Below are 14,206 nucleotides of genomic sequence, written 5' to 3'. Positions count from 1 at the left end.
ATCTCTGAGATCTTGCCATTTCTGTGGACACAAAGGCCCAGCCATGCCCAGATACACAGCCACAACTGTGTGCAGAGCTCAGCTTGCTTTCCACGAACTAGACCCTTCTCATGTCAGTCACAGGCACTTGTAATGTGTGTGTGTGTGTCTGTGTGTGTCCTTTGTGTGTGCATGGATGTACGAATAGGCCAAAAACTGATGCCGGGTGCCTTTCAGTTGCGTCCATCTTCCCTTTTAATTAATTAATTTCTTACAGTTGTGTCCACCTTCCCTATTAATTAATTAATTTATGTATTACGAGTGTAGAGTCAATTCTTCCCTCCCACCCTTGCATGGGTCCTTCGGACCGAACTCAGGTGAACACATTTTCATGGTAATGCCTTTCCCTCCTGAGTCATCTCATCAGCCCCTACCTTACCTTTTGAGACTGGGCCTCTTACCTGGAACTCACTGACTCAGCTACACTGGTTGGTCAGCCAGCCCCAGGGGTCCCTCCCTGTTTCTGCTTCCTGAGTGCTGGGATCACATGCCCACCCTGTTGCAACCTGCTTGTTTTACTTAGGATTTCTGCTGCTGTGGTAAATGCTGTGACCAAAAGCAACTTGGGGAGGAAGGGGCTTGCTTCATCTTTCATCTCATAGCCCACCATCCAGGGAAGTCACGGCAGAAACTTGGAGGCAGGAAATAAACTAGAAGCCATATAGTATTTGTTCTACATAGCGGCTCAGGACCCCCAGGCAATGTGACACCATCCACCGTGGCTGGGTCTTCCCACATCAGTCACTAAGAACTCAGAGAGACCTATCTGCCTGCCTCTGCCTCCCAAGTGCTGGGATTAAAAGATCTAGCCAAGCAGTGGTGGTGCACACTTTTAGTCCCAGCACTTGGGAGGCAGAGGCAGGCAGATAGGTCTCTGTGAGGTCCCAGCACTCGGGAGGCAGAGGCAGGCAGATAGGTCTCTGAGTCCAAGGCCAGCCTGATCTACTACAAAGCAAGTTGTAGGACAGCAGGACAGCCAGAGCCGTTACACGTAGAAACCCTGTCTTGAAAAAACAAAAAAGAAAAAGAAAACTGCACGCACGTGTGTGTGTGTGTGTGTGTGTGTGTGTGTGTGTGTGTGTGTGTGTGTCTGCATGTACATACAACAGGTGAGGTGATATCTGAGCCAGAATTGGATGTCAGCTGTGTTGGAGCTGCCATAACAGGTAGTTGTAAGCCTCTGGGGTGAATGATGGAAATAAAATTTGGGTCCTCTGGAAGAGAAGCAAGAACTCCCAACTGCTGAGTCATCTTCCGGCGGTCTCATACTTAATTTTATGAGTAGTCACAGAATGAGAGGCCTTGGAAATTAAAAGTATGAGTGTTTATGCCAAAAAAAAAAATGCAATGCAAGATCCTGGGTTAGATGTATAAAAAATGCTCCAGAGATTACTAATGGCTAAAAGTCATCACTGATAGACCAGTGGCAGATGTAGTAGTGTGAATGAAAGTGGCCCCCCAAAGGGAGTGACACTATTAGGAGGTGTGGCCTTGTTGCAGGAAGTGTGCCACTGTGGGGGCGGGCTTTGAGGTCTCATATGCTCAAGCCACACCCAGTGTTTCAGTCTACTTCCTGTTGCCTGCATATAAACATGCAGCAGCTCATTCTCCAGCACCATGTCTGTCTGCACACCGCCATGCCCATAATGGACTGAACCTCAGACACTGTGAGCTTCCCCTCAATGAAATGTTTTCCTTTATTAGATCTGCCATGGTCATGGTGTCTCTTCACAGCAACCGAAACCCTAAGACAGTAGATTACTGTAGAATCATTTCTTGGTCACTGCTGTGAAACAGGATAAAATGTGGGGTGGGGGCATCGTGCCTGGACCAACTTGTAAAATGGCTCAGGAATGACCAAGAGACAGAACAGCAAGCTGGATTGTTTCTCCCCCCGGAGACAGGGTTTCTCTGTGTAGCTTTGGAGCCTATCCTGGCACTCGCTCTGGAGACCAGGCTGGCTTTGAACTCACAGAGATCCACCTGCCTCTGCCTCCTGAGTGCTGGGATTTAAGGTGTGCACCACCATCACTGGGTGCAAACTGTTTTTATAAGGTGTTTCAAAACAGTTAAATTTGCCAGATGATGGTAGCACATGCCTTTAATCCCAGTACTCAGGAGGCAGACGCAGGTGATCTCTGAATTCAAGGGCAACCTGGTCTACATAGTAAGTTCCAGAACATACACAGGGAGACCTTGTCTTGAAACAAGCAAACAGACAAAACAACAGGAAGACTTAGAGGAAAAAAAGGTGGGGGGCTGGAGACAGGATCAGCTGAGCTGTTGAGGGCACTGACTCATCTTCCAGCAGATCCAAGCTCAGTTCCCAGCACCCACATGGCAGCTCACAATAGCTTGTAACTCCACCGCCAGAGGATTCAATATCCTATTCTAGCCCCGACAGCACCTGCATCCACACAACACACACATACACAAATGCTTTTTTTTTTTTTTAATGAAAAGCTCCACAAAATGGCTAGAAGTCAAGGAAACATTCGCATACCCATGCCATTAAAAGGACAATGAGAGGCCTGGAGAGATGGCTCAGAGGTTAAGGGCACTGGCTGCTCTCCCAGAGGGCCCTGGTTCAATTCCCAGCACCCACCTGGCAGCTCACAACTGTCTGTAACCTCACACAGACATACAATTGGGCAAAACACTAATGTATATAAAATACAAATAAATAATTTTTTAAAAAGACAATGGGACTAGCCTACAGAATGAGTTCCAGGACAGGACAGCCAGGAATGTTATACATAGAAATCCTGTCTGGGAGAAAACAAAACAAAACAAAACAAAAAACCAAAAAAAGACAATGAGGCAAGATAGTGCACGCCTTTGATCCCAGCACTCGGGAGGCAGAGGCAGGCGGATCTCTGTGAGTTCGAGGCCAGCCTGGTCTCCAGAGCGAGTTCCAGGACAGCCTCCAAAGCCACAGAGAAACCCTGTCTCGGGAAAAAAAAAAAAAAATCAAGCACGAAAGATAAAGAAGAGAAAGAAAAATAAAACCTTTGACTCGGTGGGGAGATCAGGTGTGTGTGGAGGGTCTCGGAGTCCTAACCTCCACTCCAGGCCACATCCGGCTCTGTGACCTTGTCTACTGTGAATCACGCCTTTTCTTTTCTGAGAAATGATGGTTGTTAGGTGGCTCGATGACAGTATGACCCGGTGACACCCAGGAATCACAAGGCAAGGCAGCCGGGGACACACCTCTCCCCTAGTAAACAGACAACCCGGGTCACGGGGCGCCTGTGCTTTGGGGTCCCTGCGCGTGTATCTGCTCCTAGATGTGCGAGCGGCTGGTCCTATCGCATCTGTTCTTTGTTTTCGCATTTGTTCTGGGTGCTGGCTGTCCCAGCGCCACCTCCTGCCGTGCGTGCGTCAGCCCCGCTGAGGTCACCCGCTGCCCTGCCTTGGCTACGCGGGCACAGATGACTCAGCGGCGGGCGAACAGCCCTGCGTGGTTACGGCTTCGGGGTCCTTCTCGCCTTGGAGGTGGGGTGACTTGGAACCGCAGGTGAGTTGAACCCTCTCAGTAAGTGTCAGCGGCGGGAGCCCCCTGGCTGTCCGCACGGGAATGGCACGAGCCAGCCAGACCCGCCTTGCGCATGGCCCGTGCCCGGGGCGCCATCTGCTGGGCCCCGGACTGCAAGCTCGAGCCCCGGGAAGCGTCCCTGCCTTCTGCCCGCGTCTCAGCGAGGGGAGGCGAAGCCGGGGCAGTGCCTCGCTTTCCTCCTGCCTGCGGCGCGGGCGGCGCGGGGCGCGGGGGCGCGGGGCGCGGGGCGCGCTTCCCAGGCCTTGGTGTTTGAGGCAGCCTCTCCGCACTCCCGACCATCCATCACCCGCCCCACTGGTTTTCCTTCCTTGCGCCCTCTGAAGACGGAAGGGGAGTGCGGACTGGCTCCGACGGTGCGGGTGGCGCGAGGCCAGCGCGGGACCGGTCCGCACACCATCACAGCGGGCCAGACAGTGCACTTGGCCTGCGAGTGCGAGCCGGGCTAACCCAGAGGACCGCTTTCCCCACCCTGCCCGGCACACTCCCACTGGGCCCCGCCCCGTCCAACCCCCCCCCCGCACCCCCCGGCGAGGGCAGTGGTAGGGTCACAGTGTCCCTTCCGAGCGTCCTGCACAACTCCAGCTGCAGCAGGTGGAGAGCGGTGGGGCAGAGTACGTCCAGATCAGCAGCTTTCTGCCCTTTGTCCGGCCCTGACCTGCCTCCTGACCTGCCAGGCGCCGACCCAGACTAGCTCTGCAGGCAGCCGCCAGAGCAGGAGGTGTGGTGGCGAAGAGGTTAACCTGTCCTGTCCCCTGCAGCCCTCTCAGCCTATCTGGCCTCACTACAGCTGATGAACTGGGAACAGGGACCCTGGGGAGAATGGAGAATGGGATTCCTGTCCCTCCCTGCAGTGTGAGGTCAGGGTGGGAGCTGAAACTGAATCTGCCCCATTTTCTTGGTTGTCCAGGCCCTGCCCACTTTTGCCTCCTCCTCCCGAGCTGGGAAACCCTCCCTCTGCCTCTACCCCCCAGGCTTCCCCCCCATGCATACAGCGGTCCAGCTACATCAAGGACGGGGCTTCTGAGCTACTCAGCGGTTATAACCGGAAGCCTCAGGTCGCTGGGCCTAGGGGTGGGGGCAGTCAGTTACCTTAGGTGCAGAGGTGGAAGCCAAGCAGTACTCAGAGGCACAGCAATCGAGGGTGGGGCTGGAGGCTGAACTCCACACAAGAGCCTCAGTGCCCTGGAGTGGGGTCACAGCTAGGCAGACCTCACTGTGGGGACCAGCCTGCTGCCGAGCCTGAAGCAGGTTCAGACAAATGTGGTCAGCCAGAGAGAACTGCAGGAGGCCGGGCGTCGGTGGCGCACGCCTTTAATCCCAGCACTCGGGAGGCAGAGGCAGGCGGATCTCTGTGAGTTCGAGACCAGCCTGGTCTACAAGAGCTAGTTCCAGGACAGCCTCCAAAGCCACAGAGAAACCCTGTCTCGAAAAACAAAAAAAAAAAAAAAAAAAGAAAAGAAAAGAAAAAAAAAAGAACTTCGGGAGGAGAGGGTGGGGTCAGCTTTAGGGTGTGCTGGGCTCTGGGGAGGAGGCAAACCCTGCTGGGGGGGGTTCTCAGTCCATTCTCCTGGGACCACTTACCACAACATACAGTCACAAGGACGACACCTGGGCTACAGAGCTACTTTGTGGAGCCGAAGGAGCAAGGCCCTTGGGGGAGAACCATTCTCTCTCTTTCCTGAGACAGGGTCTCTCTGTGTAGCCTTGCCTGTCTTAGAATTCACTGTGTAGACCAGGCTAGCCCTGAACTCACACAGATCTGCCTGCCTCTGCTGCTGGAGTGGTGGTATCAAGGTTCCAGCCACCACACCCGGCTGCGGAAGAGTATATCCTTGAGAGCAGGCCAAGCCACTGGCGGGCAGTCCTGTCTAGTCTACCTAAGGTCTGACACACTGACACATGGGGTCACTACGAATCAAGGGAACATCTTGGGGCACTTGTGGGCTGGGCAGAGTGCTCCCCAAAGGGGGAGGGTCAGAATCACAGTTGGCCAGCATACTGTGTTTCATGTGGTGTGTGCCTGTGATGCCCTGCAGAACCCTGACCTTCATGGCTGACAAGTGCCCTGAGTTCTGGGTCACTACTCTGCCACTGAAGACTGCCCTAGCCTCACCCTCAGGTCAGTGGCAGGGCCAAGCCTGTGCCTCCTGGCACTGCACACACAAGAAATATCCACTTGCATTTGTTGCGACTGCAGAGGCCTAGTGCAGGGAAGTGAACTCGAGGTGTTTAGATTTTCATTTCCTCAGACTTTGACATTTTACTTTTTATTACGATTTTTAGACTTACAGACATGTTTCAAAGACAGCAGAGGAGTTCACCCATTACCACGGATGGCCAGCATCTTACAGTGTGGCAGCCCCCCCTCACTGAAAGGTTAACCTTGGTACTTACATTCCAAACCTGACCTGAATCTCACAGCTTTTTCAGTCTCTTCTGTTTCAGGGTTAGGCTGACATCCCTGCCGGCAGAAATAGCAGAGACCAAGCATGGAGGCCCAGGACCAAGTTTCTTGTTCCATTTGCCTAACAAGGCAGCCTGCTAGGAGGAAGTAAGGAAGTACCAGGTGGGTGGAGCACGTGCTGGAGGACCGCGGTACCAAGCACAGAGGTGACCAGGAGTCCAAGGAGCATCCCAAGTGGCCGCAGGCAGAGGGGACTGACGGGCTGCACAGCACTCATGGGAGGGCTTCTGGGTGGGGGCGGCCTGAATTAAACCTAAGTCCTCACCTCTTTGAACTGTTTTTTTTTTTTCACCCATGAAACGACCAGAATATGAAATAAGACGCAGCAAGGTCACAATAAAAACTGAACAAAGCCAGCACAGGGAAAAAAATTCCTATCATTTCTCTAGCCTGAGTCTCTCTCTCCGACGGGAGAACACGCCCACTCCTGGGCGACCTGCAGTCGCTGCCCCTGGCCTGCAGGCTCGGGGAAGGCAGGCGCTGCAGCCCGGCTCCCAGAGGGGTGGGGCCGCCAACTTCCGCAGCAGTCGGGACGGCCGGGACCTGACCTTGGGTGAGGCCTCACACTGCCCGGCCGCAAAGCAGGACCATCCCAGCGCGCACACACAGCGCCTCGCTCCCTCCCTCCATCCCGCGCACGGCGTCCGAGGCCCGGCCGCCCCTCCCCGCGGTCCCCGGGGAGGGCCGCGTCCTGCGCCCCTGCGCTCGGCCGAGGGTCTCCGGCGCGCACCGGCCGGGACCGCCGCCCCTTTGTCCCGCGGGCCAATGGGTAGCCTGCTTGACTAAATAAGGCGAGGAGCGCCTCGTCCGTTACGTCCGCCCCCGTGACTCAGGGCGGCCGCGGGCCTCGGGCTGCGGGCGGAGCGCGCACGGGTCCAAATCGCCAAATATGGCCGCGCGCCGCGCCGCGCCCTCCCCCCGCACACCTGAGCCGCACCTGGCCCGCGCGGCGCCGGGGGGACAAGGCGCCCCCGCCGGCGGCCTCACGGAGCCGTCCCTGAGGGCAGCGCCTCGGGCACACGGGCACACAAAGGCGCCCTACAGAGAGCCGGGGTTTGGGTAGCCAGGGGCGTGAGAGACGGTCACCGAAACCGCCCACGGTCCCCGCGACTCTCAGTCTGGGCCACCACATCGTGGGACCCGCCCACCCCACCCGCGGGAGGCCGCGAGGCTCAGGGTGGCCACCCAGGCCATGGTGCAGCCCGCGCGCCCGTGGCCGGTGGTGCACACCTGGGACAGCCGCGTTGGCCACCCCGGTGAGACCAGGCCAATGGCGGGCCCGGCGCCCCCGTCTCCAGCCTGGTGACCAGGTGCCTGCTGGCACGGGCCTGGGGGACCGCGGGGAGCCCCGGCAGGCTGCTTGGCCCGCTGGGGTCACACGGGGAGCTGAGCTTGCGGGGCTGGGGGCGCACCAGGGCGCGGCGCCCGGTGGGGAGTGGGACCTCGCCCCCTTCCGCAGACTCCAGCTGGTGGCCCTGCGACCTTGGAGCTCGCGGCCCCCGGTGCCCAACGCTACACTGAACAATCCCCGCAGCTCACACACAGAACCCAGGGAGCGACCAAGGCGGGCGGGCACCGCAAGGTGCGGGCACGACCCTGCCAAGGCTGACAGGGCTCCTTCCCAGCGCCGTGCGATGGGGACAAGGGCAGGACGCCCGCCCCACCCACCCCAGCCCCGCGCGCCTGTCTGGAGGGGACCAAGGCATCTGCATCCCGGGCCCCGAACCAGTTCCACCCGGACCTCGTTATCAATGGTGTCTCGCCCAGCTTGCCTAAGTCGGGGGCGGGGCTACAAGTCCTCCCTTGCCTCAGTTTCCCCGGAACGCCCTCAGACACGGGCACCACACGATGCCCACACGCGCCACCTCGGTGGACCAGAGTGGTCAGCGTCACCGAGGCCGGCCCGCGTGTGCGGCGGGCGAGCCGGTGCCCCCTCCCACGTGATCGGGAGGCGGTGGCCGCTGCCCGCACCCCCGGGGGACCCCGGCGGCCCCGATCTGTACTGAAGCTCCCGGGGTGTGCGGGGCGCGGGATTCACGGGGGGCGGGGGCCGCGGGACTCACCCCAGCTCGGGGCGCGGCCCGCCTGGGGCCTGGCAGTTTCGGGGCGCAGCCCGGGCCCTCCCTGCGGCAGTACCGGGGCAGGGCAGGGCCTGTCGCCCGCGCGACGCTCGCCGCGACCCCGGGGGCCAGGCCCGCGCCGGGTCTCGAGCACGCGGGGCGGCGCGGGCGGGGCGGTTGGCGGAGGCGCGGGCTAGGGGCGGGCGGGCCCGGGCCCCACGTGTCCCTGGCGGGCGGCCAATGGGCGCCCGGCTTTTGGAAAGATCGCCATATATGGACATGTTCTGGGGCCGCGCGCGCCCCCGCCCGCGCGCGCGCCCCGCTCCCGCTTAAATAGCGGCGGGGGAGGCCGCGGTCGGTCTCACACTCCGCCGGCCTGCGCTGCGTGTCTTCCCGCTGCTCCGCCGCCCCGTCCTTCGCCGGTAAGCGGGCCCGCCGCCCGACCCGCACCCAGCGCGCCTTCGCTGCGGGCCCGGCCCGGCTCGCTCGCTCGCGCCGGGCCCGGGGCGCCCGGCCCTGCCGCGGGGGGCAGGGCGGGGCCCGCCGCAGTGCGCAGCCCCGCCGCGGCGGAACGGGTGGGGGGCGCCGGTTGCCGACGGTTAGGCGGGCCCCGGGGCTGACCGGGTGGGTGGGGACTGCACTGCGCTCGCCCTTGCTCGCGGGTGACTCGGTGGCCTCCCCGAGCAGATCGCAATGGAAGAAGAAATCGCCGCGCTCGTCATTGACAATGGCTCCGGCATGTGCAAAGCTGGCTTTGCTGGCGACGACGCCCCCAGGGCCGTGTTCCCTTCCATCGTCGGGCGCCCCCGGCACCAGGTTAGTGGACGGGGGGGCGCCGCCGACCCCTCCCTGGGCCTCAGGTGCGCGCAGGGTGGGGCAGACGTGACCCGCTTTCTCCTCGCAGGGCGTCATGGTGGGCATGGGCCAGAAGGACTCGTACGTGGGTGACGAGGCCCAGAGCAAGAGAGGCATCCTGACCCTGAAGTACCCCATCGAGCACGGCATTGTCACCAACTGGGATGACATGGAGAAGATCTGGCACCACACCTTCTACAACGAGCTGCGCGTGGCCCCCGAGGAGCACCCCGTGCTCCTGACCGAGGCCCCCCTGAACCCCAAAGCGAACAGAGAGAAGATGACGCAGGTATGCCCAAGTCCGGGCCTCTGCCGCCCTTGAGCCCCACCAGTCGTTTCCTTTCTTTGCCTCATTTCCTGATATTCAAGTGTTTCTTTGGTGTTTCTAGGGCTCTGTTCCTCCTCTCCTGGCATTTCCTCCCTGAAGCCTCCAGGTTTCTGTTTGCGTTTCTGCCTGCGTTCTGTTCTTTTTTTTTTTTTTTTAATCCTTCACACATCACATTTGTGGCATGCAAGCATGTAGTGTGTGGGTGTGGGTGGCTCTGGGTCTCAGCCCCTCACTGAGATGTTTTTCTTTGTTTCTCTGCAGATAATGTTTGAGACCTTCAATACCCCAGCCATGTACGTGGCCATTCAGGCGGTGCTGTCCCTGTATGCATCCGGGCGCACCACTGGCATTGTCATGGACTCTGGTGACGGGGTCACACACACAGTGCCCATCTACGAGGGCTACGCCCTTCCCCACGCCATCTTGCGTCTGGACCTGGCTGGCCGGGACCTGACAGACTACCTCATGAAGATCCTGACTGAGAGGGGCTACAGCTTCACCACCACGGCTGAGCGGGAAATTGTGCGTGACATTAAGGAGAAGCTGTGCTATGTTGCCCTGGATTTTGAGCAGGAAATGGCTACTGCTGCATCCTCCTCCTCCTTGGAGAAGAGCTATGAGCTGCCTGATGGGCAGGTGATCACCATTGGCAATGAGCGGTTCCGGTGTCCAGAGGCGCTCTTCCAGCCTTCCTTCCTGGGTAGGTGTCCTGAACATGGTGCAGGAGCCACGGGCTCTTGTCACCTTGGAAGGGACGGATCACACGGAAGTTAGTGTGTAAATGAGCTGTGTCCCCTAGGCATGGAGTCGTGTGGCATCCACGAGACCACCTTCAACTCCATCATGAAGTGTGACGTGGACATCCGCAAAGACCTCTATGCCAACACGGTGCTGTCTGGCGGCACCACCATGTACCCCGGCATTGCTGACAGGATGCAGAAGGAGATCACAGCCCTGGCTCCCAGCACAATGAAGATTAAGGTGAGTGGCTGCTGCCCAGTCTGAGCAGGCCTCGCACCTGTGGGTGGGAGGTGGGACCCAGACAGGCAGGTTCTCATTCGCTGTTTGTGGTGCAGATCATTGCTCCCCCTGAGCGCAAGTACTCCGTCTGGATTGGCGGCTCCATCCTGGCCTCGCTCTCCACCTTCCAGCAGATGTGGATCAGCAAGCAGGAGTACGACGAGTCAGGCCCCTCCATCGTGCACCGCAAATGCTTCTAGACGGACTGAGCAGGTGCCAGGCATCTGCTGCATGAGCTGATTCTCAAGTATCAATTTGCCCTGGCAAATGTACACACCTCATGCTAGCCTCATGAAACTGGAATAAGCCTTTGAAAAGAAATTTGTCCTTGAAGCTTGTATCCAATATCAGCACTGGATCGTAGAACTTGTTGCTGATTTTTGACCTTGTATTCAAGTTAACTGTTCCCTTGGTATATGTTTAATACCCTGTGCATATCTTGATTTAGTCCTTAGTCATGTGGCTTGGTCATTTGGTGGCTGGGGAGAGCACGCTGTGGAAGAGAAATCCCCAGCCTGGTGGATCTGTGTGAGCACCGTGCAGTGATCTGTGCAGGGTATTAACAGCTGACTTCCAGGATTTCTCGAGGCTGGCAAGGGTTCCTGAACCAGTTACCATTCCGTCTTGCCGGTCTAACAGGGTGGGAGAGTCCGAGCCTTAGGACCCGGTTTCCGTTCTGGTGTTTTCCCTCCTGACCGCCGTGGGTTGTTACTTGCCTTGAGTTGGGAACGTTTGCATTGACAACTGTAAATGTATTCATCCTTTTAATTTATGTAAGGTTTTTTGTACTCAATTCTTTAAGAAATGACAAATTTTGGTTTTCTACTGTTGAGTGAGAACATTAGGCCCCAGCAACACGTCATTGTGTAAAGGAAAATAAAAAGTGCTGCAGTAATAACCTTTGGCCTCCTGAAAGTCCTGTTGGGAAAGGGGGGGTGGGGTGCTGTGGTGGTGGGGGGTTGTGGCCAGCTTCTAAAAGCTGGGATGGGAGTCCTGCTTTTGGGGAAATTATAAGACTGGTTGCTAGGCTGTGGAGGCCTTCCCATTGAGAGTAAAGACTGGGACTGGCTGTGTCTGTTCCCTCAACTTTTTTGATTTTTCAAGGCAGGGTTTCTCTAGCTTTGGAGGCTGCCCTGGGACTAGCTCTTGTAGACCAGGCTAGGTCTGCCTGCCTCTACAGGCAGTGCTAGGATTAAAGGCTCCAGACTTACTTGCCTCACAATCTAAGAGCTCTTCTGCTCTAATAGACTCTGCCCCTTGAATCCATCCAGCATTGCTTCAGGCCACTTTCTTCACAAGGTGAAGAATTGGGTGGGATGTCAGTAAGTCCTGCTTGACTAGGGTTGCTACAGGACTGTTTGAGCAAGAGCAGACAACCAGCTGTTGTCCATTATTGGCAGGGCTTCAGTTAACCATGTGTCCAGAACTATGTCTTAAGATGAGGGAAATTGCTGAAGTAATGTTCACAGCAGCAGCACTAACCCTAACAGCCAAAAGGTAGAAATAGCTCAGGAGTCTTTCCAACTGGAGTGAAGACTTCAAGGCTAAGCAACAGAACATTGGGCCATAAATATTCTGGCAGCTGCCACAATGCAGGCAGAGCCTGAAGACAGGTTACCCAGAGATGGTGCTGTTAGCTGGCAATGCAGTGCAGTGACTGCTTAATGTGAGCAGTTTGGTGTTCTGGAATTAGAACTAGGGATGTACTTTAACACATACTGGAGTGGAGTGCTTGCCAGCGTGCACAAGGCCCTGGGGCACTGGACATGGGCACACACCCGTTATCTCAGCGCTCAGAAGATCTACAGTCACCTTTGCATATACAGTGAGTTCAGCTAGGCCTACCTGAGACCCTACCAAAATAAAAGGCTATAGAGGAAAATGGAATGGTGGCTCAGTGGTTACAAACAGGTAGTGGGTGCCCTTGCAGAGGACCTGGGTGTTCTGAGTTCAGTTCCTGGCTCAGGGGAGATGGCCACACGCTGTTTAACGAGAGCAGGCCCAGACTTGGGATAGAGTGTCACCCTTCACCATTATCAATACAGCTTGTCCTTTTTTTTTTTTTTTTTTTTTTTTTTTTTTGAGTCAGGGTTTCTCTGTGGCTTTGGAGGCTGTCCTGGAATTAGCTCTTGTAGACCAGGCTGGCCTCAGTTTGTCCTTTTGTTGTTGCTTTCATTTCCAGGCAGAGTTTCTCTGTGTAGCCCTGGCCATCCTGGAACTTCCCTCTGTAGACCAGGCTGGCCTCAAACTCAGAGATCTGCCTGCCTCTGGCTCCCGAGTGCTGGGATTAAAGGCGTGCACCACCACTGCCCAGCTGATATAAGTATGTTTTAAAGAAATCAAGAAGTTCCAATTGTCGTGAATCAATGAGAGTGTGGGGTCACTTATTATGCAGTAGCATAGCAAAGTCTCCTGCCCGATACCTAGGTGTCCCGTGTACCAGTGGCATCCCTAGTATAGGAGCTGAGTAGTACACTAACTACCGTGGGGAGTGGAGGAAGTCTGGAGTGAATGTGTCTGAGCACGGCCAAGGACTCCAATGCCTCAGACTCATGGAAATGGCAAAGCCTTCTCCAGGTGGGGCTCAGAGGAACAGTGAAGTCTTCCCTGTTTCAAGTACAGATCTTACGAAGGATCAGTTGACCTGTGTGTGCAGAAAGTATCACCCACAGCTTCCTTTTCCCAGGCGACTGAAACCCTAGACTGTTCCCTTACAGAGACCTCCCACCAAGATTAACTAATCCACCTTCTCTTTCATCTGTGTGCATTAAGCTTGCTTCCTGGATTCAAACACAACAAATAAACCTATTGACTTTCCAGGTTACAAATGGTGCCTCTCCACCAGAGTGCACAGTCCACCTGATCCCATCACCTCACCGCAGTCAGGTTAACCCCAAAGTCATGCAGCTCTGGGCACAGAGTATTTCTATCTCATCACTCCAATGCCTGGACTTCCAAACACTTGGGTCTACAGGGTCTCAAATAACTCAGGCCAGTTAAGATGTATATATGGTGTGTGTGTGTGTGTGTGTGTGTGAGAGAGAGAGAGAGAGAGAGAGAGAGACAGAGACAGAGACAGAGACAGAGACAGAGACAGAGAGAGAGAGAGTGCCTTCAGAGCACAGCTGTGTGTGGCTGCGGCTGTGCGTGGCTGTTTTCTTTATGGGCTCTGGGGATTCAAACTCAGGTCTTCAAGTTGTGCGTAAGTACTTTATCCACGGAGCCATTTCCCCAGCCAAGGCTTTAGAATTATTTATTGTAGAGCATGTGTGTAGCTTGCTTGAGTCTGTGTGCACTACAGGAATGCTATGGAGGACAGAAGAGGGCATTGTCGCCCTAGCACTGTAGTTACAGATGGTTCTGAGCCACTGTGTAAGGGCTTTTAAAATTGTGGTAAATGCCCATAACAAAATTTAACCTTTTAATCCTTTCTCCCTACAAGTATTAGGCAGTGAATCCACGACATTGAGCATGCTAGGAAAGTGCTATCCACTCTTTGATTTTTATTTTGAGAAAAGATTTCACAGTTTAGCCTAGGCTGGCCTTGACTTAGAGTATTTCTGCCTTAGCCTCCTGAGTAGCCAGAATTACAGGCCTGACTCAGCAGCCCAGGCTCTGCTTTGTGCTCTTCATCTCTCTCTCTCCCACTCTTTCAACCATTTTTAAGTATACACCTAAAACGTGGGTGTGGTGGCTCACGCCTATAATACCAGTGCTGTGGAAGCTAAGAGGAGAGAATTGCTTTGAATTCAAAGCTAAAGAGCAAGACCCCATCTCAAACCAAACACCAGGGCCAGAGAGATGGCTCAGTGAAGAGCATTGGCTGCTCCTGCAGAGGACCTGGGTTCAGTTCCCAGAGCCCAGGTAACTGCTCACAATCTTCT

The 14,206-nt window shown here is 56.2% G+C and overlaps 2 protein-coding genes across 2 annotated transcripts; both read left to right on the top strand.

The window, feature by feature from the left end:
- The first annotated feature begins 5,644 nt into the window (after positions 1-5,644).
- On the top strand, positions 5,645-8,739 carry LOC118239206 (mucin-1-like). The gene is made up of 6 exons (XM_035448179.1): positions 5,645-5,714; positions 6,502-6,828; positions 6,893-7,118; positions 7,177-7,641; positions 7,827-8,295; positions 8,383-8,739. Exons 1-6 carry the CDS (start codon positions 5,645-5,647, stop codon positions 8,737-8,739), a joined length of 1,914 nt encoding a protein of 637 aa, XP_035304070.1.
- Positions 8,389-11,220, top strand: Actg1 (actin gamma 1). The gene is made up of 6 exons (XM_035447521.1): positions 8,389-8,541; positions 8,807-8,935; positions 9,024-9,263; positions 9,564-10,002; positions 10,102-10,283; positions 10,379-11,220. Exons 2-6 carry the CDS (start codon positions 8,813-8,815, stop codon positions 10,520-10,522), a joined length of 1,128 nt encoding a protein of 375 aa, XP_035303412.1. The 5' UTR covers positions 8,389-8,541; positions 8,807-8,812; the 3' UTR covers positions 10,523-11,220.
- Positions 11,221-14,206: the final 2,986 nt, after the last annotated feature.

The sequence above is a fragment of the Cricetulus griseus genome, chromosome 7 (genome assembly GCF_003668045.3).
Source record: "Cricetulus griseus strain 17A/GY chromosome 7, alternate assembly CriGri-PICRH-1.0, whole genome shotgun sequence".
Taxonomy (NCBI): domain Eukaryota; kingdom Metazoa; phylum Chordata; class Mammalia; order Rodentia; family Cricetidae; genus Cricetulus; species Cricetulus griseus.
The sequence above is the reverse complement of the archived record's forward strand: the minus strand, read 5'-3'. Positions and strand labels throughout refer to the sequence as shown.

Excerpts from the sequence above, each read along its gene's own strand:
- Actg1 (XM_035447521.1), top strand. The coding sequence starts at position 8,813 with ATGGAAGAAGAAATCGCCGCGCTCGTCATTGACAATGGCTCCGGCATG. Across the intron at positions 8,936-9,023 it reads TCGGGCGCCCCCGGCACCAG|GGCGTCATGGTGGGCATGGG; the intron begins GTTAGTGGACGG and ends TTCTCCTCGCAG. Across the intron at positions 10,284-10,378 it reads CCAGCACAATGAAGATTAAG|ATCATTGCTCCCCCTGAGCG; the intron begins GTGAGTGGCTGC and ends TTTGTGGTGCAG.
- LOC118239206 (XM_035448179.1), top strand. The coding sequence starts at position 5,645 with ATGGCTGACAAGTGCCCTGAGTTCTGGGTCACTACTCTGCCACTGAAG. Across the intron at positions 7,119-7,176 it reads TACAGAGAGCCGGGGTTTGG|TCTGGGCCACCACATCGTGG; the intron begins GTAGCCAGGGGC and ends CGCGACTCTCAG. Across the intron at positions 8,296-8,382 it reads GGGGCGGCGCGGGCGGGGCG|ATCGCCATATATGGACATGT; the intron begins GTTGGCGGAGGC and ends GCTTTTGGAAAG.